This window comes from Bacillus rossius, chromosome 18 (genome assembly GCF_032445375.1).
Source record: "Bacillus rossius redtenbacheri isolate Brsri chromosome 18, Brsri_v3, whole genome shotgun sequence".
NCBI lineage: Eukaryota > Metazoa > Arthropoda > Insecta > Phasmatodea > Bacillidae > Bacillus > Bacillus rossius.
In genome coordinates, this window is record NC_086345.1 from 3686209 (window position 1) to 3713401 (window position 27193).

The 27193-nt window shown below is 36.1% G+C and overlaps 1 protein-coding gene across 3 annotated transcripts in view; it reads left to right on the plus strand.

Moving 5' to 3' along the window:
• Positions 1 to 24711, plus strand: part of LOC134541469 (USP6 N-terminal-like protein) — a 54095-nt gene extending 29384 nt beyond the window's left edge. For 2 of the 3 annotated variants that reach the window (XM_063384952.1, XM_063384953.1), the window contains exon 8: positions 23289 to 24711. In XM_063384952.1, coding sequence (XP_063241022.1) covers positions 23289 to 23761 — 473 coding nt within the window. In that variant the 3' untranslated portion in view covers positions 23762 to 24711. Of the gene's footprint in view, positions 1 to 11908; positions 11945 to 17905; positions 18189 to 23288 lie in introns of those variants that run through there. The other variant, XM_063384954.1, reaches the window with a different exon arrangement.
• The last annotated feature ends 2482 nt before the right edge of the window (positions 24712 to 27193 follow it).

Here is a 27193-nt window from a genome sequence, read left to right on the forward strand (position 1 = left end):
ACTCCATTTTTGTACTTACCAATCAATGCATTAGAATTTTTTTGATGAAAGCTGGAGAGTGAAAATTGTTGAAAGTTGATTCAATAGTTAGTTGCTTGTAATAAAAACATTTACTAGAAGTATTACAGGTCATGATAGTTGTTGGTTATTTTTTCTCAGCATTTACAGGATGTTTGTAAATATTAGATTTAGAAAATGCGTGAAAACTTGGGGGAATATGAACCATGGACCATGATATGCTGAAAATAAGATAGACTAAAAATTAAAATTATAGCAAAAGTTGGAAACAAATTTTAATGGCATGAATTTAACCTTTCCAGTATATAATTTATTTAAACAGTTACAGTAATATTGTGACTAGCTAGCATTCGCCTTGAGGGAGGGCCATTGGAAGTATCATAATAAACCAGCCAGATTTTGGGTTCGCATATTTTGTTAAAATGTCTTGAGCAGTGGTGTGTTTACTTTCCCTCTTCTGCCGTTGTAAATGCCAGTGAACTAGCTACGTGCTTGAAGACAATCTTAGCATGTCTACCACGACAGGTTTTCACGAGACATCTGTTCCTCAAAAATATTGTTTTCTTATGCGATTTATTTCCCAGGCTTTTAACTCCAACATTTAATGACGAACACTGCTGCCACTGTTCTGCAAGATGCACACGTATTGCAGCATCCATCTTTGATTTGCGGAAACTTCCCCTGGTTAGGTCTGTGAAAAGCACGCTTCAGTGAATTGGTGTATTGAAGTGCTACTTATATATTCGCCCAGCGTGGCACAAGTTTCTCTGCGTGCTAGTTTTGTGAAAGAACAGGTTACTGACACGAAAGAATAACTTGTCGCTGAGGGGTAGAAAAATTAAACAAATGGAGTGGAGAATGCCACCCCTCCCTCTCCAATAGTAATAAAGTAGGACAGAATGCAGAGCATAGCGATACACTGCTGTATTTTTTATGTTCCAATAAGCTGTGTATAATTTTTTGCTGTCGGTAAACACATCTTTCGCATATTGGTGCCTACATCTCTGAATGTTAAAAATGAGTATAGCCAAGTATAGACTATAACAAGTGATGTTATTTGAAGTAAAGTGTAAAAATTGATAGTGTAAAAATGGTGTTCTACCACAAATGAATAAACTGCTCTTAAAGTGTACACTAATTATGGTTTCTTTCATTCTGGTTTTGTGAAACCATTTTTGTTGATAGGGAAAGTAATTGGTTGTGAAATTTTCTTTAGGGCTGTTTTTTTCTTCTAAAATACATGTGTTTGATCCCAAATATGTGGACTTAAATCTATAATATAATTATAATCTATATTTATGATGTTAAGGTAGTTATAATACCTATACATATTCACTTAAAATGCTAAAGTACAACTTATATAAATATATAAATATATATAATGTCAACTATATTTAATATGTACTTTTTAAAGAATTGTGAGATATACAGTGTAAAGGTTAGTGTGTGGGTAAGTATTTTCATATAAATAGAGAATGTATTTTATTTATTCTAATATTAAAAATATTTTGTTATATTCTGTATTTATTAACCAAGTATGCTAATGTGTTACTCTGAGCAAATCTTATACAATGTGGAGGAATCCCCCATCAAAAATAAATCAAACTAATAGCCATACTACTGAAACAGTTATTTTTATATTAAATGTATGTATAATATGATAATACTATCTACCGTTCATGACAGGCAGTAAGGTGGTGTGAAGGTGGTTGAATAGTCGGATCTCTTGTTTCCCACCTAGGCGATCTGGGGTTTGATTCCCCGTGGGTAGAGACATGCAAAATCCGTGGATTCATTTCGCGATAGGCTAGCATCGAAACAACTACACCTTCGTACAGCTTCTGCGATCGGCCCACATTTTATCCGAGGAACTGTGAGCCAATGGGAAACACTAAACCAAGAAAGTGCCGAATTACGGACAGCCTAGTTGAGTCGTCTCACGCGTCAGTAGCCAATGAACAGGTGTCATTTCCGCGAGTATTTAAAGGACTGTGGAGTCTATCCTAGAGGTAAATGAATCCGCGAATTTTGCAGGTCTCTACCCGTGGGGTCAAGTCGGTATATTTCGCAACTGGGGGACGGGTGGGCATTCCTGCGAGACTGGGTTCCCTCGGGATTTCTCTTGGCCCTTTCATTGCAATGTCAGTTCCCCATTCTTGTTGGCTCACCGCGTGTCGTCTGACGACCTGGGATGTCGACAAGATGAACAGAGTGTCAGCAGGTCGCAAAAGTCACAAAAAATTATCGATGCTGAAAGAATGGTCACGAAAGTTGCCAGGAAGTCCTGACATAAACAGTAACTGTGCTGTAAATAACAAAACTTCTATTGCCATCAGCCTTTTGCTTGCTTAGATTTTATTTTTTTGACGTGTCTCTTCAGATGAATGTGGCAAATTAAATTTGAGTTGGAGTGTGTCCACTAAGTCATAAATTGAAATAAATTTAAAAACTGTAGTAGTATCAGTGATGAACTCATTTAAACATTTATCAAAATATAATATTTACATGTAAGTTTCTGCGTGATTATTTATTTTGATCGTTAGCATTTATGCACATTCCACTTTGAATACTCTATACCTTAAAAAAATCTTGTCTGTGACTTTAAGCTCGACTCTACTAAAAATCAATCAATTCTCGACTAGACTTGGTTGTATAAATACTGAACTCTGCTCAATTTGACCTCGAAATTTGCACACACATTGCATCTCTAATAAAAATCGATACATTCCTGAGAGTAGTAGCTTTACTTCATCTACAGTTGCTCATATTCAACTTTGCTAATTGAATATGTAAAAATCATCTGGTGATACGAAAAAAAATGTATAATTGGTAAAGAATGTTTTATCAGGTTGATGTGGTAAATTTTTGATCACTTCTGCATAACTGTCACATTCCCACGTATGTCAGTTCTCATGGATACATATTTTTGTGTGCATTAGTTGTAATATAATGTTTATGAATGAAGATATACAACCAGTGGTTTATGCTGTCAAATATTATATATTTATATACGTACTGTATTTTAATTTCAATGTTACATTACGTACATACCTTCCGTTAGGGTTACCATTTATAAACAATGCCAGTAATTTTGAGAGAAAATCATGGTGTCATGTGGTGCTAAAGAAGTAGTGGTGCTTAAAAAGTTTTTTTTTTTAATGTAAGGTAGTGTTTTTAGTTATTGCACTTACGGTTGTGTGCGTAGTTCTCGATTGTTATCTATTAGGTGGCTTGCTGGTATTGCTAACACGGAATAGCTGTTAGTGCACAATGTCTGGTGGTTTTGTGAACAGTAATTAGAATTGCCTGAACTGTTGAATGTTTGTGTGTGTATGTCTAACCCTATGAACTGCTCCTGTGTGTAGCCAGGTTTAGCCATCTTTAAATTTTATGCTCCTAACCGTTGTCGAATGTGGCTGGCCAATCCTTTGAATCCTGTGACATTGACTGGTGAGCAGACTCGACAAGGGATTGGAACAGGAAATTAAAGATGGCGATCTTTGCTATATATAAGAGTTCAAAGGGTTGATGAATATTGAGGTATCTGTTGTGGAGATAATACAGTGCATGCCATCTGCTTTTTTTTTTCCCCCAAAGCAGCATTGTAAAGATTTTTTTTTTTAGTTTCTTTAGGATTTTATTTTTATTCTAAAGTCTGGTTCAATACTGTTTTACCAGCACACACACACACACACACACACACACACTCTCTCTCACACACACACACACGCACACACGTAAATCCACAAGGTGTACTAGCATTGCAAGTCACTTTTATGAAACAGCCCTTGGTGTTGTGTTTCGTTGATGTTAGGAAATTGTTTTGAATACCAGCAAGTGTTTTTGTCTGTTAACTATAAATGTTGGACCTGACACGTGTAAAATAATACTCAGTAGTACGTACGTAAAGTGTAATCAAAAACTGTGTTCGGATTTATTAGGCTAGGGAGTTTTTCCTTTAATTTATTTATGCACTTTCTTGCCATTTATTAGGGATATTGGTTTTGCTGGTTGGGTGATTAGGCCAGTTGGATTATTTTCGGATTTAGCTGTGACAGGGGATGTAGTTGCAAAACTTTGATTTAACGAATTTATTTTACCAATAGGTAGTATCTCTTGGTGGGTTTGACATCACTCATGTAGTGTACGGTACACATTGTGCAATTAAAATATTTGTCTGTGAAAGGGAACTACTTAGGTATATTTTCTTAGCAGGCTGCAGGGTTAATGTTAACAGGATAACATTTCAGAAAATACTTTGCCTTGAGGCCTTGGTGCAGTGACTGGTATTAGTACTTTAATGTCTCGGGAGTGCTATGTCAATAAAAATGTAATGTATTGCACAACTTTCAGCAAGCTTAGTGTGATACTTAGAAAAAAAATGTATTTTTTAAAAATGGTTTGGATGATTTTCTGCAGTGAAAACTCATTAGTGAAAAAAAAAAAATTCATCAAAATGGAGAAACGTGAAAAAGAGTAAAGATTTTGCTGTATGATTATGTGATTACACAGAGGTTGTGTGGAATGTTGGTTCATATTTGTGGGCTCTGTGTGTCGTTAAAAACGTGTAGCTTTCAAACTCACTGCAAAGAGGAGTGTCATTGGTGTACCATTTTGAATGACTTAGCACTCGTGATATCTCCAAGTGTTGCTTGTGTGACTCAGTAGGTCCTACCGCAGTTCTTTTGGACTTGCGTAGACTTGGACGACACATTGCAGGGCTTGCTCGCCTCCTTGATTACCTTTAAAAGTTTTTAATTTGATTCCAGCTGCATGAAAAAAAAATCAAGTGTTTTGCATGGATTCTTTTTTTTTTCTCTTAATTGGTGGCCATTTCTTAACTGATCCCTGTTTCTCTGTTTGTCTGAGGTTTACTTCTCAGAACAATTGAAAACAATTCTACAGGGTTTTGTATGGCTGTATTATTGTGATGCTTTGTACAAGGAATTTGGTAACTTATTGTAATACACGTTTTCAAATTATATTTATGTCTAACAATTGAATTTTCTAAATATATTCTTTTTTTTTGTAGCCTTAAGACATAGGTTTGTATACAGCATAATTTTTGACCTCAGAAATATCAGTAGTGTACATAAATTTGCTACAGATATTGATGTACTACTTATTTAATATCTTCCAATAACAATATTTTAAAAATAATATTTGATTGCTATTTATTTGTAACATTTGTTTCGTTTGTTATGAAAATCAAACACATTGTTTGTTGCATGTTTTAAGGGGTTTGTATTTCCTTACTTCAATGCTTTCCTGCACTATATTAGAAAAAAAAGTATGAAATATAGTAGTTGCACTTTAGTTTCATGCTTGATATTTTTGTACAGGTGTTCATGTTTTGTGATTAATTTTCAATGTTTTTTGTATTTTTGTATAAATGAGATGTTTGCATTAAATTTTGCATGGAATGAGTTTTTTGTTTTTGTTACGGCTTGAATAACCTCTCCTTTCTCACCAATCACCTTAGAGTATTTCTTGTGCTACACATGCTTTAAATTTGCATGGATTTTTTTTAAAATGTTTTAGCATGCTAATAGCACCTAATCAACTAAATGAAATCGTGGCCGCTTATTTTATAGACTTAATAAGTTGTAAGTTAAAGAATAGATAAAATTATTCAATGTATTTTTTTTCCAATTGAATATATAATTTGTGGTTTACTTACCTTGAAGTGGATCATATTTATGATAATTTAATTCATTCTTATTACTTGTGTTGTATAACATTATTGGTATATGTGACATTATTATTCTCTGTGTTCATGGTAGTCCACATATTTTTTTTGTTTCCTTTTTTAAATAAATGGTACTGGAAATATTATAGGTGTATGTATATTATTTTGGGTATTTCACTTTCTGCATGGTGATCGGTTGCAAATCTTGATCATACCTGCATGGTGAGTTCTCATTAGGTGATTCCAGGGCCGGATTTAGGGGAGGGCAACCGGGGCGAAGGCCCTGGGGCCTCCACAAACGGAGGCCCCCCCCACAATAGAGACTTCGGAAAAAAAATCTTTCAAATTCCGACAAGTAAACACAAGTAAACATATTTTCCTTTGATATTCTTTTTTCGCTGTTTTACCTTTACCCAAATTACTTTGTACATACATGATTATATTATTGTTAGATAATAACATAAATATTCATTAACACTAAAATTTAATTTCATTGTAATTCTTGTCTCCGATTATATTTATGTATGTTTTTTTAAATACTAAGAGAATCTACTTGATTTCACAATAAATCATTTATTGGAAAACTAGACTAAAAAAATTTGTTCATTTTATTTGGAAAATAATTTGGGGCCAGGGGGCCTCCGCTCCTCTGTTGCCCCGAGGCCTCCAGGCCTCTACATCTGGCCCTGGGTGATTCTGATAACTCGGACAAAATTTTGCTAAGGAAAAACACTTTAATTCACTTTCGGCACTGGTCGAATGCTTGTCCGTGGTTGGCCAGCATTTCAAGGCGAGAGTGTGGGAGGGAATGCTTTTGTGCGAACAGTACTGTTGTCCGGCTCATTCTTAGGTTGCAGTGCAAAGCCTGTTTGCCTGACTAGAGTAGCCAGCTGTTAACATTAAAAACAATTCAGTTGGTATACCATCGATAATTATAATAAGTTTTAAGATTTTTATAATTATACCATTTATTGATTTTTTAAAAATCATTAAAGTATATTTTGACAGTATTGTTAGAGTTGTTTAGATTCTGAAAGGAAAGAAAAAAATCAATAATAAAACACTAATAATTTTTTTGCAGGAAAATATTAAGGTATTCCATTAATTTTGTGCTATAGTCATACAAAGCAAATATACTAATATTAAATAATTAAAAAAAAAACATGTGATGGTTGAAATGGTTGAAACCAAAATGGCATCTTTCAATTAACGTTTCCTGAGAAGTAAGAGCTAAATGAAGCTTTTGCTGAAATTCAGGCTGATCATACAAGGATGTTCCGGTTTCAATGGTATATTATAACAATTTAATTTAGACTGTTTACGACAAATCATACATCAAATTAAAGGGAACTAACTTTGTTTTTTCTTACAAATGTTAAATATATGCACCTTTAATTATACAGCACACATCGAACCTGGAGTCCAATTCTTGCCACACTTTGGTTAACACGTCCGGAGTAATGGATGCACTTGCTTCTTCAATTCTATTTCTCAACTCTGGAAAATCATTAGGTAGCGGTGAAACGTAGACACAATCTTTTATAAAGCCCTAAAGGAATAATTTGCATGGTGTTATGTCAGATGAACGTGGAAGCCAGCGAAAAATAGCTCTGTTGTCTCGACCATTACGACCAGTCCAACGGTCAGGGACTTCGACGTTCAACCACTTTTGTACAAACAAAATTTACGTTGAACTGAAGTTACAGATTCACTCTTAGCAAATTGCAGAACACAAAACGCTTTACTCTCAGGAGTCGCCATTTTGCGTAGGTGGCGCTGCAAGAAAACAAAGCTGTACTCGCGCATGCGCTCGTCTGAAACTGTTTTAGTTACTCTTTGATTGCGACCTTGAACCTACAATTTACAATGCTTACAGTTGGTACTATCAAAATTTATAACTGGGACATTATTTTATAGACTTACTGTATAACAATTAAATGTATTTACAAAATTCTCATTCCAAATTTTGTTTTTACATAAAAAATGTTTATCACATTATATAGTTCAGTATAAAACTTTTGTGTTCTGGGAGTATTTCTGGAAACTGAAGCAAAGGCTGCGATAGTGAAAGCAGCAGGCTTCTTGCAGTGGGAAGAGAGAAGCCACACTAGACTGCAAACTGAAGATGAGACATGCTATAGTTAGAGACAAGTTTTTATGGTTTTATTGACGTGACAACGTCTAATAAATCGATGAACGCCGGCTGCACGCACGAAAAAGTGTCCCGTTATGCACATTGTCCCGTTTCGCTGTGTCCCATTACACTCATTTTATATTGCTCTTTGCTAACCTGACCTCCTAGCATTGCGGCAGAGTTCGTGGCGTAATTCTGTTTTCATGCATTTCAATGTAACATTTTCATTGCTCTTTGCTAATACGTTCTTCCTAGCATTGCTGCAGAGTCTGTGGCACAAATATATTATTTTTGTCTGCATCTTTGTGTTGGGTAAGCCATTTTCCTCCACATCATCCTTGAAACACTCCCATTCGTTTCCTACTTTTCCTATCATCGTCCTATCAACAGAATAACACAGATTGGAAGAAGTTAAATAGCAAACATGTATAAAAGTTATAGTTAAAATAATTTGTTCGTTAAAGTAATAAACATATTTGAATTAATGTGTGCAAATAAAAGTAAATTTATCAATTAAATTGTAGATTTCATTTCACTCCTTCTTTGTATCCATACAAAAAAGTGATAATTCAATAAAAATGATTCAATTTTATTCATAAAAGTTTGCAATAATTTCATCAATGTTTTGTTATGACGTCACGTTACTATGGTCCGTAAACCGACTTTACAGACAACCAATTTTTTTTGGTACAATTTCATTTTTAAAACATGATTTTGGTTTTATATATATATTTTTTTATTTTTAGTTTGCTTTAAAATAATTTGTAATGAATTGGTCTAAAACAGATGCATTCGGTACAATAAGAATATATTAGTTTGCATTTATGGTATGAAATTGATTCAATAAGGGTTTCACAATAAAAAAAATTAAATTAAATTTCCTGATTATGCACTTGGTACAATTTTTTTGTCTGGAAATGATGACATTCCTTTTTTTATGATTTGAATTAAGTTTTGGTTAAATGTTTCTTGATTCCACGATACAACTCACGTTTCAGTGCTATAGGCTTGGATTTCGGTCATTCTGTGTTTTGACAAGCTGTTGGGTGTTGATTCGGGTTGATCGCAATTCACCGTATAGTCTTGTCCCTGGCTGTGGTGCAAGCAGTCTCGATGAATCCCCGACCTTCCAGATGTGCCAGGGCACATTCAGAGACCAGCGTTCCAGCAGACGTGGAAAGTTTGTAGAACACGGAGTACTCAGGCAGGAGTTGAAAGGGTGTTGCAAAAACTTGGAAAAAAAAATCAGGGAAATAAACAATATTTTGATTACAAGATAGTAGTATATGTAATTTTTTTCATATGATCTATCTTAATGTTTTGAAACCAGTATGTATTTCAATCATAAATCTGTGTGTCGTTAGGAATCTTTTATCTGATTTTTTTTTCAGCAGTACAGACAGGGATACAAACAGCTATGTGTGGAAAGGCCCCGACTTACAAACAGGCAACCGGGCATTTGCCCGTAGCACCAGGTTTTGAGGGTCGGAAAAAAATTGGACAAAGAAATTTGAGGGGTGGGAAAAATAATTTTTTTTTAAGTTATGGTAATATTTGCTTTTCAAAAATAGATTTCAAGGTGATTTTTTTTTTGTTTATACTTAGTATTGCAGTGCACTGAAAAATAATAGGCCTTTATCCAAATACTTTAGAAATAGATTGAAAACTTGTTTAACGTTAGACAGTATACCATAATTCGTGTTTTATTCTGGTATTTATAACGGGCCTTATAAAACTAAAACAACCATTTATTAAATTTAACTAATAAAAAGTACAAACAGCCTAAGTCCTTGAAAAACCTTAGTATTTGGTTGCTTAGTGTGCTGTTTTAAAACCGATAGTAAATAAGCTTGAATTTGTAAAATTTTATGATGTTTGGGGGGGAACTGTAAAATGGAGGGTGGCTAGAGGTTATCTGCCCAGAGCGGTGGCTGTCTGGAATTGAGGCCTGTGTGTGTGGTAATTTTAAGCACAACGAAATATCCATGGTTGTATCCTGATCCCAAGCAATACATAAAGTATTGTTTCAAAGTTTGATCGGACAGAAACACATTTTGCTGACAGTGACAGTGACAGTGACAGTGACAGTGACAGTGACAGTGACAGTGACAGTGACAGTGACAGTGACAGTGACAGCTGACAGTGGCAGTGACAGCTGACAGCTGACAGTGGTGGTCAGGTAGTGTTAATGGAAAAGATAAAAAACGCAGACTGTATGTTGTGTTGGGAAACAATTTTTTTTGTCATGTCCGCATGTTGTGTTTGTTGGTATGTGTTTTGGTAATGTGTGTTGAAATATATACTTGGAGATTGATGAGACGTTAAAAGTATTGGTGGGACAGGGAAAACTGGGGGTGGGGGGGGGGGGGGGGGTGGGAATCGCAGAAGAGTGCAGGATCGCGGTTGCCAAATACACTTGAATGTTAAATGGTCAAATAGCAGCTTATGATGTGATGGACATCTTTCAGAAATGAACTTTTGTAAAATGGAGAAAGCACTTGTAGATACGTACATTACACAGTAGGTCTAGTTTGTGTATTCCCTTTCTTCCACTATATTTACAGTTTTTTTTTAAAAATATTACATGGTTAGTTTGCCTCCTTAATTTCCTTAAAAAGTCCTCGATTTTATTTCCATTTTCTAAGAGCTCTTAAATGTCCTTATTATTCCACCATGGATCCTATCAAAATCCTTAATAAACATGTTATTAGTATCATAATAATTAAAAACACATTGTGCTGTGTGTGTTTTTATATTATTTTGTTTTTGACTCCGCCAGCAAAGCAGTGTTTGCACGTGCACTTTGTGAGTGTTTCCAGTGGCGTTCACTCCTCAAGTACTCTTCAAGTGCGTGCGTTTCTTTTGTCAGTGGTGAAGCAGCAGATTTTTTTTTCTAATAAAAATGGTTTTTACTTATGTTGAACTATGAGTAAAAATAAATAAATAAATATAATGAGATTCGTGTATATTTTGAGACATTTAAATCCTTGAAGGGCTCCTTAAGAACTCCTTAGTTTTCATTAATGTAAAAATGTACGAACAATGTAGTATCATAGTAAGAGACAAGATTATATGGTGGATTACAATAAAACTGAAATAACACAGAAAAAAATGTCAATATGCCATATAACACGGAAATTCCAGTTTATACACCACAAAGCACCGAAATGTAATTAAAATTACGGAACAAATCAGTATTTTCAATCAAAACTTAACTCTAATGACAAATACCTAAACTTTAAATACGAAATTTTAATGAAAGTAATTTATTTAGCATGACTTTTGTACCACAAAGATTGGATAAAATTTGTACTACGTACTTTTAATCTTGCAACTGTTGTAAGTTACTCATTTTTTTACATAATGACCTTAGAACATCATTCAATCCCAGAAAAACTTAACAGATTTTTTAAATTGGTTCCGAAAAGTTAGAAATGCTTATTACTAGAGGCCTGCAAAATTCGCGGATTCATTCGGTGATAAGCTAGAATTCAAACACATATACCTCTTAGATAATTTTGCTATTGGCTTACTGTTCATATGGACGAATCTCAACCAGTTATAAACCCTCAACCAAAGAAGGATCGAATGACGGACAAACCAGCTGAGACGACTTACAAGTCGGCAGCCAATGAACTTGCGTTATTTTCCCGAGTGTACAGGGGTATGTGCAGTCTATCCTGAAGGCCCATCGAAACCGCGAATTTTGCAGGTCTCCACTTATTAAAAATCATTATATTGAAAAAAGTGCATCATTTATCAGTAGAAATGACAAGTGTTTCAGAGAAATTAGTATCGTGGAACATTTAAGTATCATATTTGTTCAATATGGTATCGGTTTTCAAAAAAAAAAAATTAAAAACAATAACACGGAAATTTCCCGTTTTAAAAAACGAATTTGGCCTGAAAATACAGCCATAAAATCTTGTCTCTGATGGCAGTGGGATGTTTGCGAGGGAACGGAGCTCTGTTTCACTGAGGCGTGAGCGACTGGGCCAGCAGTGCAGTAGGTGCAGCTGTGTGTGTGAAGGCTCGGCTGATCACGCTCGTGTCGTCGTTGTTTTCAGGTCCCAAGCACCTGATACTGGACTCGTGCGTCGAAGGTAACTGGACCGTAGTGGCGACCGCGCTGTGCAAAGTAGTGGCGAAATGTGCTAGTTGGGTGTCATGAAGCGTAGCCCCCCCTTCCCCCAGGTAGAATAGCTTTCGTCTGAATGCTGATTCATGAGACATGAATTTGATACGAAAGATGAATTTGCATATATAAACCCTTTTTAACATTTTCCAGTTTAAAACAAGCAGTAATTCATCAAATGTGCTGGAAACAAAATTTTTGCTGCAAGTTGGGAAAATAAGATACTATTTTTACAGTTTTTTTTAATTAAAGAATTTTATTCATACCACATACATATCTTTTGTGTTGTCTCTATCAATGTGATATTTACCATAGTCATGCAGATTTGCTTCACTTTTTTTTTGAATAAATTTTTCTATAAAACTTAAAGCACCTGTATGCTAAACATTGTGGTGGGTGGTCATTTTATGTCACAGAATTTGTCAGTTTACTTTTGTTTTATATTTAGTAGATGAGTACATTTTATGTAATTTTTTTTTTATCCAGAACTTATATGCTCAGTCATGTTTTACGCACCCTGTCAAGATCATGCATCATAGCTGACCTATATGTGCAGTTTTTCCATGGAATATTATTTTACTTTGCAAACGTTGATCGTGAATGTGTGGTGGCTAAACTGTCTGGTTTTTGTCATGTACATGTTTGGCTTCTGAAGTTGGTCTGCCGTATTTGAGACTGCCATATTTTCAATATTTAAAAATCATAATTGTGGTGCAACATTTACACATTTTATATTTTATTGCATTTAAACATACATTGAATTTAATTTTTTCCCCACGTATTTTATGTGATAAATTTTTTGATTTGAATATTTGTTTTAATCTTAGTAATGAAATTTTTTTGCTTTAGCTAGGAATATCTCTATGTGTTTTCTAGCCTGGAATAGTTAAACTAATATTGGCTGTTACGGCTCTGACTCACTCTTTACTAATATTTCAGGGCTTTTTGTGTAGATTTATTCTTATACTTCTCTTTCATTTTATGTTTCATCTCAAATTTTCTCTAAAGATGTTCACTAAATATTATCGGATAACTGTAAAAATTTTCGTGTTTATAGCTGTAAACACTTGTGTTACCTTTTACAGCTTGAAAATAACGTTTATAGAGTATGCTATCTGGTGAGAAAATTTGTGATCGATAAATAAATGCAAGAGAGAAGTAGCTTGGCTTCTGGGTTGTAGCCGTGTCCTAGGCGAATAATTCACCGACGTTTCGGTCGACATTGCAGCCCCCATCATCAGGGAGCAGTTACCTACTCAAGAATAGGTAGGTAACTGCTCACTGATGATGGTGACTGCAATGTCGACCGAAACGTCGGTGAATTATTCGCCAAGGACACGGCTACAACCCAGAAGCCAAGCTACTTCAGACAATGGCCGTGAAAGCCTGCGAACATTATTAAATGCAAGAGAGGTGTGGGAAAAATTTATATGACGAGCCCTCAAATAATATCATTGACAATATAGTGAAATAACCAACTTTGGGTGTGGGACCGAGACTAATGTTTATTATCGGCATACGTAGAAATAAGCTGGCCTGACATTATTTCACTGCTGTGAACATTGTGCTTCTTCTTGTTTTGCACGGCCGCCGTAAACCATTTACACTAACCCGCACTGCTTGTTCGAGTTCACTTACTTGGCTCGCATCTGTTCACCTGACCACGGGCGCAATTAGTCACGTAACACCATAGTTGCACGTTACTTTAATGTTACAGTTCTGAACAACATTCTGTTAACCGGTTTTTATTCTGGTTTCACATTGTACACTTTTCAAAACAGAAAATTCTATGGATGAATTGAAATGTATTTGAATTTTTCACACTTGAGAAAAAAAAAGTTTAACCAGGGCAGCTTAAATTTTAAGGAATGCACGTAATTGTACGTTTGTTAATGCTCTGGTGCATTAAATCCTGTTTATATATGCAATTGTTTCTTTCGTATTCTCATTCAGGATTTGTGTTGTGTTTAGTGCAAGGTTCGTTCTGAACTGCTGCTGCGTCTTCATGTTATGCTTATTGTAGGAAGTTTAGCAGTTTACTTTTGACGTGTCTTTACCTCAGAATCAAATGTCACTATGGGGCAGTTATACAGAAGAAAAATAAAGGTTTTTAAAAATTTGCTAATTTTTCCATCAACCTCTGTGTGCATGTGGTGGCAAGAAGAAACATGCAATTAGTTTCGTCCAAATGGACGACTTTTTCCAACTCCCAGAGGTGTATTACATTGTAACTGTACTCATGTTTATCTGGCTAAGCTAAAACTTTAGTGACCCAGGTTAATATAATTCTCATTAAAGGCTTTAAAAAGAAAATTGAGTGAGCTTCGACGTTATGGTTCAAATGAAAACAAACTTTTAAACCATAATATATGCAGTAAAACAAAAACAACCAATTTTGTACTCTGGTTCATTTGGCTCTGAGGTGCATACATTAGCAGTCAGGCAATTGAAAACAACACACAAGGCTAGCGTAGTTTAAATAATTTGATTTTTGAATGTGTTCCAAAGAAGGGTGGTCGTGCGTTGGATGTGTAAACGCATGGGCTTCGTATTTAGTTTAGTGATGCTTGCTGCATTAGTAATGAGAAACTAGTCAGTTTGTTTTTTGTCATTATTGCGTAGAAAAAAAGTTTTTGTACGAATACAAACATTACTGTACATTTATACGTTTCTGGAGTATTTTAGGTGTGCACAGCATTGATTAGTGCATGGTTGTAAGTAATGCTCTTATCCCGTCTTGTGCCCTTGGTCGCTGGGAATAAAGCGTAGACTCATGGTTTTTGTTTTCTATGCTTGGATCCCAACATTGGCTTACAGTTTGCCAAAAGAACTGTCAAAACCAGCTGGTGTTTACAGACACACTTGCAAATATTTTACAAATTCTATTCTATCTAACGAACAATGTTGTTATTTTATTGAATGAAAATTATATAGTAATTATAAGCTGAACATATTTTAGGGTTTCCGCAGACGGTGATAAATCTGTAAAACAGCGAAGTGATAAACTCTGGGAAAAGAAGAGGCGTCTTCAAAACTTGGAAAACAGGAAAATTGACAATATCTGGGTTACATAACAATATAATTATTTTTATAATTATAGCTAATGCCCGGCATGCGTTGCAATGCCTCAATCAATTTTATTTTTTGTAATTTGTTTGAAGTAGGTACACACATACAAAGCATCTCTATCTCTAATTCTTTCGCAATCGTCTCTTATGTTTATCTCTATCTATATCTGTATATCTATATATCCCTCTATATTTCTCTATTCTATATACATATTTATATATATCTCTCTACCTTTATATATGTCATTCTATAGCAATGAAAATATTAAAAATAGGTGTGTGTACCCATTTATAGTTTTGTCTATCTTTTTTTACCTGTCACAGGTGTGACATAGATGTATAAAAACACACGTGTATTCAAATCCAACATTGTATCAAAATTTCAAAGCAATTGGTGAAGTACTTTGGGAAATTTAAGATTTTGAATCAACCTACATTTACATTTTTATTTATATGGATAGTATCTTAAATGTTGGTTTGTAATCATAAATTTTTGTGTCTTTCATCATCCTTATCTCATTTTTACTAAAACTCATAAAGCATAAGGGACACAAACAATTTAAGGGATTCAAACAAGAAAAAAATGTGTATTAATTTGAATTACAATAAAATATCTAGTGTTTAGCCGGATTACGAGTCAATAATGTATCGTTTCAAACTTGATCAAACAAATATTTTAGTGTGATTTTTCGTACTGTCATGAAGTGTTGATGGAAATGATAACATTGAAAACTGTTTAAGGTACCGTGCAGGAAAACATTTTGTAGTCAATTCTGCATGTTATGTTTGTTGAAACGTGTTTTAATTAAGGTTGGGCCAATGAAATCCTTAAATACCATCATATCCCTAGTATTCAAAGGATTTAATATTCGAGGAAAAAGATTCAAAGAAAAGTATTAGAGGAAATAAAGAAAATAAAAATATTGAACCCTGATAACCTCTGAAGATTACTAAGTCAATTTTTTTTTCATGCTTATCCTGTTACTATTCCCAGATATTGTATAATTATATGAATAAAATTACAAAATTGTATTGATTCTGAAAACTTAGTTGAGACACAAACATTTGCAGGGTTAAATGTTTCAACAACATAGTTAATATATTTTATTTCAGACCCCTGATACCTAGATTCTGATTCAAGGGGTGTATTCTAAGTACTCTTTGGGATTCGAATTTGAGACTCCGATTCTAGAACATTGGGATCTGACCCTCACTGGTTTTAATAATAATGCGCGTTGTAATGTTGCCGGACAATCAGCTCAGACAGGAAAACAAGTAGTAGGCGGGACAGCGAAAACAGGGAGACGCAGTGTATTTGGATGAAATAAGAGAATGGCGACCCTGATATTTAATAATGTACCAGTGTGTTACAACCTCAAACAGTGTGCCAGCTACGGCTGTCAGGGGTTACGTTCAGACAGTTCTCTTGGCAAGGAGCCATTCAGTACTGCACAGTTAGCGTGCTTTGCCCTTTAGTCTGCGGAGTAATGCAGGGAATGTGCTTTATTACTGCCACAATATTTTGAAACTTAGATGAGTATACTTTCATTTTGAGAGTTTTTTTTTTGCTATGTTTGCAGTTTCGGGGTATCATTATTCATTAATTATTTTTCTGTCGCTTGTGGCGGGTAGGACCATGCACTTGGGGTGGGGAGGGTGGGGGAAGTAGCAGGCAACTTCTCGACTAAGGGAACCCGGCCTAACCATCGGGACTGGAGTTACAGCTTTTTTCCGCCACAAGCGATGATTCTCTAATCATTCTTTGTTGATTCTTGTTTTGTTCATTTGTTTTTGTCTTACTGTTTATTATTAGGGACAAGATTATTTGCTGAGTTGCGATAAAGCCAAAATAACAGTGTAATACAAGTTAATACACTGTAAAGCCTCAAAATGCAACAAAAAATCATGAAATTAATCAACAAATTTAATCAAAAATAAACTCAAATTACAAAACTTTATCTTTTAATATATTGAATTCAGTGAATGTAAATTATTTAGCATGGAGTTAGTACCAAAATGTATGTACCAAATAGATTGGAAATTTTTGTTTTTGATATTTCAACTGTTATTAGTAACTAATTGTTACATTGTTCCATGTACTTGCTGATTTATTTTTATTGTTCCAAAATTATTATATTATAAACGTGCATCATGTATCAGTCAAAATGACACTGTTTTGGTTGAATTAAGTATCATTGAACAAGTAGGTATTGTATTTGTTGAAAATTGCGATATCTTTGTGAGTGAGCGGAGTTTATAAAAAATAAAAACAATAACACCATTACCTCTTGTTTTTAATATGTAATTGGCCTAAAAATAAAACCATAAAATCTTGTCTCTGTTTATTTTTGTCGTATTTATTCCGTCCCCATGGTATGTTAATTTTGAATTTTTGCATGTTTACGCTGGTTGCACGTGTTTCGTGTCTGTCTTGTTCGGTGTTGGTCGCTGCAAGCGTGCGGCTGACTTGCCTTGCGTGCGATTGGCCAGTTGCGGGGTGCGCCTGCCTCGGGGATCTCACCTCGGGCAGCGCTCGCCCGCTCTCGCTACGGACGGAGAGGATGGTCCGCCTGCTTGCAGCGGCCATTTACGTCTTTGTCTGCGTGTGTCGTGCCCACTGCTGAAGCCCTCAGCTGTATAAATGAAATTTCTGTATGAAAAATTTTCTTCCTCCTATGCTGAATATTAGTAGCTTCCCACCACCTGTTTGTGCGAGCCAGATGGTCAACACAAATCAATCAATGCTCGTGTCGAAATGCGTGTGGTTTCACGGTCGGGGAGAGATTTTTCAGGAGTTGGGTTGCAAACGCTTTGGCGGTGGTGGTAGTAGTGGGTAATTGTTTTTTTTTATTTGTTGGCAGATTGTTACCCGAGCACCCGAATCCTGAACCACGGTCCTCGCGTGCCGAGATCGCACGGGATTCTGCCCGACCCGAGTCCTCGGCCCGCGGGACGACACTTCTCCCTTCCCCGCGACCTGCCCTCTGCCCTTCGCTTCTCCAGACACTACCTGTACAACTGACCTGCCCGCTCTTCCCCTCGTCTCTAGTCATGCTCTCTGTGTCGCCTGGCACTGTCAGCCGTGTTCATGTGCTTGCAGCCACGTCAGTGTATTTCTTTTTTAACTTAAAACAACTTGAAATCGATGTTTGATGTATTAATCCCGTACATATACATTTCTTTTTTTTTGTGGGCAAATTCAAGGCAAATAATATGCTGAGGCTTGAGATAAATTAAATTAGTGAAATGTTCACGCCTTAATTCATTCTGTATTCCAGGTCATCAAACTTTTATGTATTCGTGACGCATCGGATCCCAATTTTTTTCTCGAATCATCCTAATGGTGAATTTGAATCCCTGAGAGTTCTTCGAATGTACCCCTGGAATCTGAATCTGTGTCTCAAGGGTTCGAAATAAAATAATGTACAAGAAATGAACAAAAGAAAAAAAAAAATTAACTGTGGTGTCGAAACATTTAACCCTTTAAATGTTTCATTCATTTTAATAATTTTCCACAACTAATAGATATTGTAACGTTATTCATATAATGACATGTTAAAAGTACAATATCTTGGGGAAAGGTAACAGGATACGTATGAATAAAATAAAATTGACCTAGTAAACTTCAGAGGCTATAAGTGTTAAATTTTTTTTACAATTTAGTTTATTTCCTCTAATATCAAATCTTTCAAATACAAATGATTTGATGGTATTTTGAGGATTTGATTTGGCACGTCCATACTTTATTCGTAACATTGCTGACCAGTTGTGATGGTTTTGCATTTGTTCTGCTATTACCAAGTTTCTTTTACCACCAGTAAATCTATCAGGCAGTTGTTTTGTAATTATGTTGTTCAGAGCGAGAACCTGAACACAACCGTTCCAGACCGTGAACGGTAGAGTCAGGAGGGGAGAGGACTGATTATGACACCTGCTGATTTACGCTGCCTGCTCGGATATTTGCGAGATTACTGCAATCGTGTGCCCTGCAGCTAGAGATTTGGTGTCTCACGCTAGGTCGGTCATTTCATTTTCTTGTCATTAATATAGGATGTCTATAAAAGAATTACCTACTTTCAATGGTATATTATAACAGTTTAACTTAGACCATATACAACAAATCATACATCAAACTGATGGTAAACTAACCTATTTTTTTCCTATAAATGTTACGAATATACAATATGTGCACTGTTAGTTATACGTAGAGACCTGAAAAATTCGCGGGTTCATTTTGTGTTATGCTAAAATTAAAATAATTATATCTTATTGCTGCTTATGTCATTGGTTCACTGTTAATGTGGAGGACTGAGGGCCAATTAGAGACCCTCACTCATAGAAGTGTCGAATCACAGGCCACCCAGTCGAGACGACTCACAGCCAATGAACAGTTGGCATTTTCCCGAGTGTGTAGAGGATATTGGAGTCTATTCTGGAGGTCATTGAACCCGCAAATTTTTCGGGTCTCTAGTTATACGGCACACATCCAAACTAAAGTTCAATTCATCCCACGGACTAATGGAAGCAATAGTCTCTTCAATCTCAATCCTGTGTCTCGACTCTGGCAAATCATTGGGTAGCAGCGTAACGTAGACACAAAATTTTATGAAGCCTCAGTGAAAAAAACCGCATGGCGTAATGTCGGGTGATCGTGGAGGCCAGCGAAAAAGAGTTCCGTCATCTCGACCGTTACAAAGAGATCCTAATGGGGAGGGACTCCATTCTGGTGCCAAATAAAGTTTACAGGTTCACCCTCTGCTAATTGTGGAAAGAGCCATCCTTTCAACATAGGGGGCATTGCAAGCGAGAAAACAACAAAGCAGTATTTGTACATGCACTTATCTGAAACTATCTTTGAAAGATTTGTGCAGTGGGAGTGCATGACTTGATGTAAGTTTTTGGACATATGCCGTTGCTAAAGCACATGTATGTCTGTAGAAGAAAACTACATTTGTGGTTTTTTTTTCCGTTCTGTTAGTCCATTTTCTTTGTTTTTCTTTGTTTGTGACCATATTCCTGTTATGGAATATTATGTGGTGTTTATATCCTGTTGACAACAGTCATTTTTTGCTTATTTGTGTTTTTGTCTTTTGTGTTTTTTGTAGTTTTCTTCTACAGACATACATGTGCTTTAGCAATGGCGTATGTCCAAAAGCTTACATCAAGTTATCTGAAACTGTTTGAGTTGCTCTTTAATTGTGACCTTGAACCAACACTCTAAAAAGTTGATACTATTACAATTTATAACTTGGACATTCTTTTATGGACATCTGTAATATGTGTGGGCTTTGTCAGTAAATTTATTATCAAGCACTCTTGGAATTTGTGTTTTGTCTCAATTTTTTTTCAACAGATAATGACTGAATGTTATTTAGTGGCAGTAAAAAAAGTCATGAAAATGTTCATAACTGTTATCACTTAAGTGAACAATAGTTCGAAAATAATGTTTGGTAAATATCTGGGGTGAAATTCATGACCAAAAACAAATACAAAAAGCACGATTATAATACATTTACTGGAAAATCCCATAGTTAATTGTAATAACCAGAAAAAAAAATGAAATATCCAATTCGGCCTGAGACTGAGCCGTAATAGGTTTTTGCAACCAAACCATTTAGGCATTAAAAATATTATATTCTTTGAGGAAGAAATTTTTTTTTTTTTAATTTTTCTATCTTTTGTATGATAAAATCTACCTCTGGAGAAACCTTTAGCTCTTAAAGAACATTGAACTTTTGATGCTGTGCTATGTAACATTATAACTATATAACTGTTTGCATAGTTTGAAAGTTTGTCCTTTGTCTTTTTTCAGTATCTGTTCTTTGGTTTTAGAGGCTGAGGTACACAACTAATTAAAAAAAAAAAAGTGAATTATTATATATTTCTTTGTTTTAAGATTGTTTTAGGTTGTAGCCTCGAAATTTTCATTGTTATAAATAAATTTTACTACTTTTCTTTAGTGTGATCATATATATATTTTTTTTTCATTGATGAGTGTATGTGGAAGTACTACTTATATCAGATTTCCTTAAATTGTGCTTTTAATGCCCAGTTGTGTGCAGACAATTCTCTACAGAAATAGGTTATTGTTCCTTTTTCCATTTAGTTTTTTTTTGTTCAAGCTGATGATAAAAGCAAAAATGTGTTAAATAATTTTTGTCTATTTATTCATAATGGTGATAACAAACATGTCATTAATCAATAATAATGCTGCAATAAAATTGCTGTATACTTTTTGATTTGATTTGATTTCTTATTGTATGTACTAATGCAGTTTTTCAATAACATTGTTTTATTTCCAAAAGTCTTAGGTGTAAAAAATTGAGTTACTCAATGTTAAAGTTATTATAATTTTTTTTATAGATTGCATTTATATGGTGATTAGAATGAATGTTTTTTTTTTTTTTTTTGGGTGTTAAACCCATTTGACAGTGTTTTGCAAAACTTAATTTGTATCTTGTAAGGTACATAAACAATTTTTTTATTTCTTTGTTTACATTTTTTAATAAAAGTGTGTTGCTAAATTTGCTTTGAGAAAAGTGTGTGGAGACTAAGCAAACAATTGGTAATTTTAGAGTTAGTATTATATTATGTCTTAATTTTGTTTGATGTTCATGATTGAATACAAAAAAAACTGCCTTTAAAGACCTGTATCGTGTCAGTGACAAAGGAAAAAATTTTTTTGAACCACAAAATATAAATTAATATTTGAATGCAAGGAAAAGGACTTAGAGAACCTGCAAAATATTATTTTATTTATTAGAATCTTACTATTACCTAATTTATATATCTCTCTCTGTGTGTGTTGTGTATCTGTCTGTGAGTGTGTGTGTGTGTGTGTGTGTGCGCATGGTTCTGTGTGTCTGTCTGTCTATGTTTGCATGTATGTGTCTGTGTCTGTATTTGTGTGTGCGTGCGGGGGCATGTGGGCGCGTGTGTGTGTTTTACAGGTTTCAAAAAATCTTTAACATAAGTGCCGGTGTTTCTGAAAATCTTTTTCTGTAGATTAATATTTAGATGCTTGAGTAACTGACAGATTTTGATGCATTATATATATTTATGTATATACATATGTATATAATGCAGGCTATCCAAGGTTTCCCAGAATTCCCTGCAGTGGATCAAGGCGGGAGCGTTAACCTATTACCCACGACTTGCTGAGTATGGTGGCCTCATTGTCTACTTCGTATTAGATTAAAATAAATAAATCGTCGCCTGAGAATTGGAGTGTTCTATGTCCATTGAAGTCGGAACTGAGATATAAGCATTTGAAAGTTCAAACAACTATGAATATCATGACATAGAACAAAATAATATTGGTCTTAAATTAAGAACAAACATTTTTATGTGCGTAGATGTGTGTGGATATAGTACAAATGAATACTAATATTAATTTCGTGTCCATAGCATACAAAATCTAAAAAGTGGACATAGAACACTCCAGTACTCAGGCGGCGAAATGTTGAGAAAGAAATTTTATAACCTTTTTGAGAGGTTTCTTTTTTTTGGTTTGTTAAGTATTTTTCTTTTTGACACTGTCAGAACTATTCTCGTGCGTGACACGAGCACAGTGTTTCCGTCTGTCCGTTGGCACGTGTGCAGTGGGCAGTGGACACACTTGCTCTCACTGCACAGGACGGCCGACTATCTCGAGATGTATTGTAATCATGCATGTGCTCTTGCGCGGGAGTTTTGAATATATATACCGTATAGAAGTTGCCAGGCCGGGTTAAAATTTCTAATACGGTTTGAGGTAGTTGGTTAAATTCACAGCCGCAATCCGCCACCATCTCTAGGGCATCGACTCGTGGTGGTCCCTGGCGGACAAGTGTCGAACTCTTCAAACACCCCCTTCCCCACCCTCCCTTAAACACGCGTTGTCCTCCACCCACCCTATACCCCACCTCTTATCCCTACAGTTTTGTGACGCACAAACTCCCGTTGAACGACCTTGAGCTGCAGTGAATGTTGGGTGGGGGGGGTGGGGGGAATGACAGCGGGCGACAGTGCTGCGCTCTAACGTGAAAATAACAACCTAAGATGATACAGGGCGTTACGGCAGCGCACTGCAGCCGGTGAAGTTCCCAAGCTGCTCATCATACGCTCCTGAAAAACGTAGAGTGAATCCTATCCGCTCACGACTTCTATACAGTATGTATATATATTCAAAGGCGGGAGCGAGGAGCGGTGTGAGAGCGAGGCAGGCGATTGTTTGACGAGGCGGCGGCGCGCATGGGTTCGCAGGCTCCAAGTTCTCGTTCGACCCGAGCATCGACGACGCCAGCTCGCTGGTGGACGGCCACCACGGGGGGTCCCGGCGCTCGCTCGCCGACACCAGCGTCACGTCCACCGCCGACCTCTCGGTGTTCTCGCGCTCGCAGGCGCTGGACAACAGCTGCGCGTCTGAGGAGGAGGGGGAGGGGGAGGAGAGCTCGGGGGGCTCCGGGGCGGGCCGCAGCGTCCAGCGGGGTCCCTCGTCCGCCCCGTCCACCCCCCGGGCCACCCCGCAGGCCCCCAGCCCCGACGTGGTGCGCATCTACGTGCCGTCGCCGTCGCCGCAGAACGGCGAGGCCCCTCCCCGGACCCTGCCCCGCCCGCTGCCCGCCGACGGCAACAAGATCCGCATCCGCGTCGACAGCCAGGAGGAGACGACGCCGGTGCTCGAGCAGGGACTCCTCGTCCGGTCGACCAGCCCGGAGGAGATCGACCTCAAGTGACTGCACACTCGCTAGGACCCGCGCACGTCATCAGTGACACCTAGGGACGTCTGTGTCTCGCGAATACATTTCGTGTCGAGGCATTTCACAAAACACTGCAGCTTTTCCCCCTGCGTTCATTGGCCGAGGTCGGTGAGAGGTGTCGTCCCGCTCTTGACGGGGCCAATGAGCAGGGGCACAACAACAGGGGGGGGGGCAAGGGTATTTTGCCCCCCCCCCTCCTCTGAAACCATGAAGTGGGGGCAAACGGGGGGCAAAGAAAGTGCTGTGTTAATCAATTTTTAGATAGTAAAACTGCTTAAATAGCACCATTTTCCACCTTGAAATACAAATTTTTCCCGGACCCCCCGCTTCAATAGGGCGGGATCGATGATTCTTTACAAAATGTTATATTGCCCCCCCCCTTCCCCCTTCGGAAATTTAGTTGTTGCGCCCCTGCCAATGAGAATGTGGTCACCGCACCGCTGCACCCTCACAATTTGCCACGACTCTCAGAAAAAAGCTACAGTGTTTTGTGAAATACCTTAACACGAAATGAAATCGCGAAATACAGGTGTCCCTAATGATATCCCATTCAAACAGCTTCTAAAACGCTACTAGTGTTGGGTTGGTTCCGATCATGGAATAGTTCGATTCTGTTGATTCCAAAAAAATAATTGAAAAATTCTGAATCCAGTTGTTTTGTGGAATCCACAGAAAAACCACAAATTAATAATATTAACAAACATATGAAGGTATAGTCCTTCGAGTATGATTTTTGTTCAATCACATTTATATTAGATAGGGTTTTTTTTTTTTTCAGTTAATGTAGAACAGTGTTTATTTGTTGTTTTAGTTGTTTAATTTACAGGATGTATACAGTGTTTTTTAAAATTATATATAAATGTAATATTATTGAAAAATTTAATTTAAAAAATAATAAACACTACATTACACTACAAAATTGACTACTGCATCATTTTGTCATACTAAGAGCTATTGGAAAAATTATTTTAGTACAAATTTCATTACAATAAGATTATATTTCTTAAGGGTTTATACACAAAAATTTATTCTATTTTAAACAAAATTGCATAATACAAAATTTCCATAAAGCCATAAAAAATATAGCTAATTAATTTGAGATAGCTTTTTTTACTATTTCACTATGTTAAATTTTTAAAAATAATGTTAAAGTAATTTTAGTTATATTGTCTATTAAAAAGAGCTATATGATCTTCAGGTTTCTGAATTTGGTTTTTGTCTGTATTTGTAAGGTATGTCATTATTTTTAATTAAAAACATTTTTACATCAGATAAACTGATGAAATTCCCACATACAACAATTTAAACTAGAATCAGATTGTGAATGTTTTAGGAATCTATCCAACGCTAATAACGTACAAATAAGTCATCAGTATTGCGTTCAGAACTGTTTGAAATCTTTCATTTTGTATTTTGTACCTCGGAACCAAATCAGCTGAGTCACAATGGGACAACTTTGCAGGAGAGTAAAAAAAAAAAAAAAAAAATTATTTTCAGTATTAGCGTGTCTTTAATCAACCTCCACATTCGCGTTGATGGCAAGAAGGGACTTGTGATTAATTTGTTCTAAATGAAGGGGGGGGGGGGGGGGATTTACATAACATTGTAACTGTTTTGTTTGGCTCAACCAATTGTTTGGACTTAACGTTATGATTAACTTTCGCTAAATGCTTTATTTAAATTAAATTTTTGAATGAGTTACATAGTGTTATGGTATGAAAGCAAACAAAAGTTTTAAGATTTAATCTGCAATAAAACAGAGATCACCTAATTTGGACCTGAGCTCATTTGACACTGAGGTACAGCAGTGTTACCACAAGTTGGATGGCAGGAGTTAGGGCAATAATTTATTCAGCGCCACCTAGGGTGCTGTGGGGTGAATGTGGGAGAGGCCTAACGTTTTTGTAAGCGGTAGTGCTAGTGCGGGTGTGTGCGTGATTGTGTGGACAGCAAACAAGTGTGTCTTCTCCTTTTTTTCATCGTCTCTCTCATTCCGTGCTATATTTCTCATTCCGCACTTTTGTTCAAGGGTAGAATCTGGTCAGGTGATGTATTCTGTTGGTATTGTTACTGTACAGCTTGTTCCATTGTACAGAATCTTTTAGGGATAGTAATTGTAAAGTGAATTTTGTACAGCAAAATTGTTTCTCACCTGATTTAACAAAGTGCTGTGAAAATAATTGAATCATAGTAGAGTCTAGTTATGTGAAGTTTTGTAAATGTTCTCTAAATATATGTGAATATCGTGTAATTTTGGAAAATTTGTTTATATATAGCCTATGTTTTTTTTGTGAATTCAACTAAGCATAGTATTTGAAACTATTTGCCATACAGAGATAAAAAAATATTTTCTATGAAAAGATGTGTATTGTAATTTTAAGTTGTGTTTGTAACTTGTTTAATTTTAACAAAACAATACTTCTGGGGATTTAAACTTACCAATATGCAGTGTTTTGAATAGTTGTTATCAGATTTGATGCATTTTGCAGTCTTAGGTTCTCAAGTAATTTCTTATTTTGCCGTGAAGCAATTTATTTTCACTCTTTTGGCACATATGCATTTTCCTTTTAGCTGTCAAAAAAAAAAAAAGATTTAGAAGAGTATTGACCGTAATTTTTATAGATGTGTTCTTTTCTGTTATTAATTTTTTCGGGGAATGTGTGGAAAGTACTTTTTTTTGGTAGTAATTATAGGTGCTTACACAGGGTGGCCAGCCAACCGGGAAATCGGGAAATACGGGAAATAGCCAGGATTTCTTAAAAAAACCAGGAATACCTGGAATCAACCAGGAATTTTTATTAGAACCGGGAATTTTTTTTATGAAGTAACGATCACAATAACATACGGCTGTTAAATGAGCACGTTCACCACCCGTCGAAGCACGACAGTATGCTCGTGTGCTATATTTTGTGAAAGTTTATTTGTTCATATTGCATTTAAAAACTTTTGTAGTACGTAAGAAACCGTTAACAATTCAGACTTCCATACTTATTATGTTTCTGTATTCAAAAGCAACAGCATTTTGGCTGAAAATGTTGTAGGATGGTAGTAATTTCTCGCACGGCATGTTGGTAGCACTAGTTTTGTGTGTATATTTGTTTTTACTTTGCGCTCATGTTGTTGCGTCACGGTATCACGGATAATTTTCTCGAGTTTTTTTAAAAGTTTAGTTGTGCGGGACGTTGTTTTGAATCTTTTAATCTAACATGTAATTGGCGCAGACTATCAAAATGTCAACGAGTTCGGTCACCACACAATGACAAATGTACGGAAGAGTTTGAATGGGTGGAGAAAGATCCAAAGTGCGGGACAAACGCTATTTGCAATTTCTGTAATGTTAAAATCTATATCGGTAGCATGGATGGGAAGAACAGCATTAGCCAGCCACGCAAGAGGGGCAAAACACGT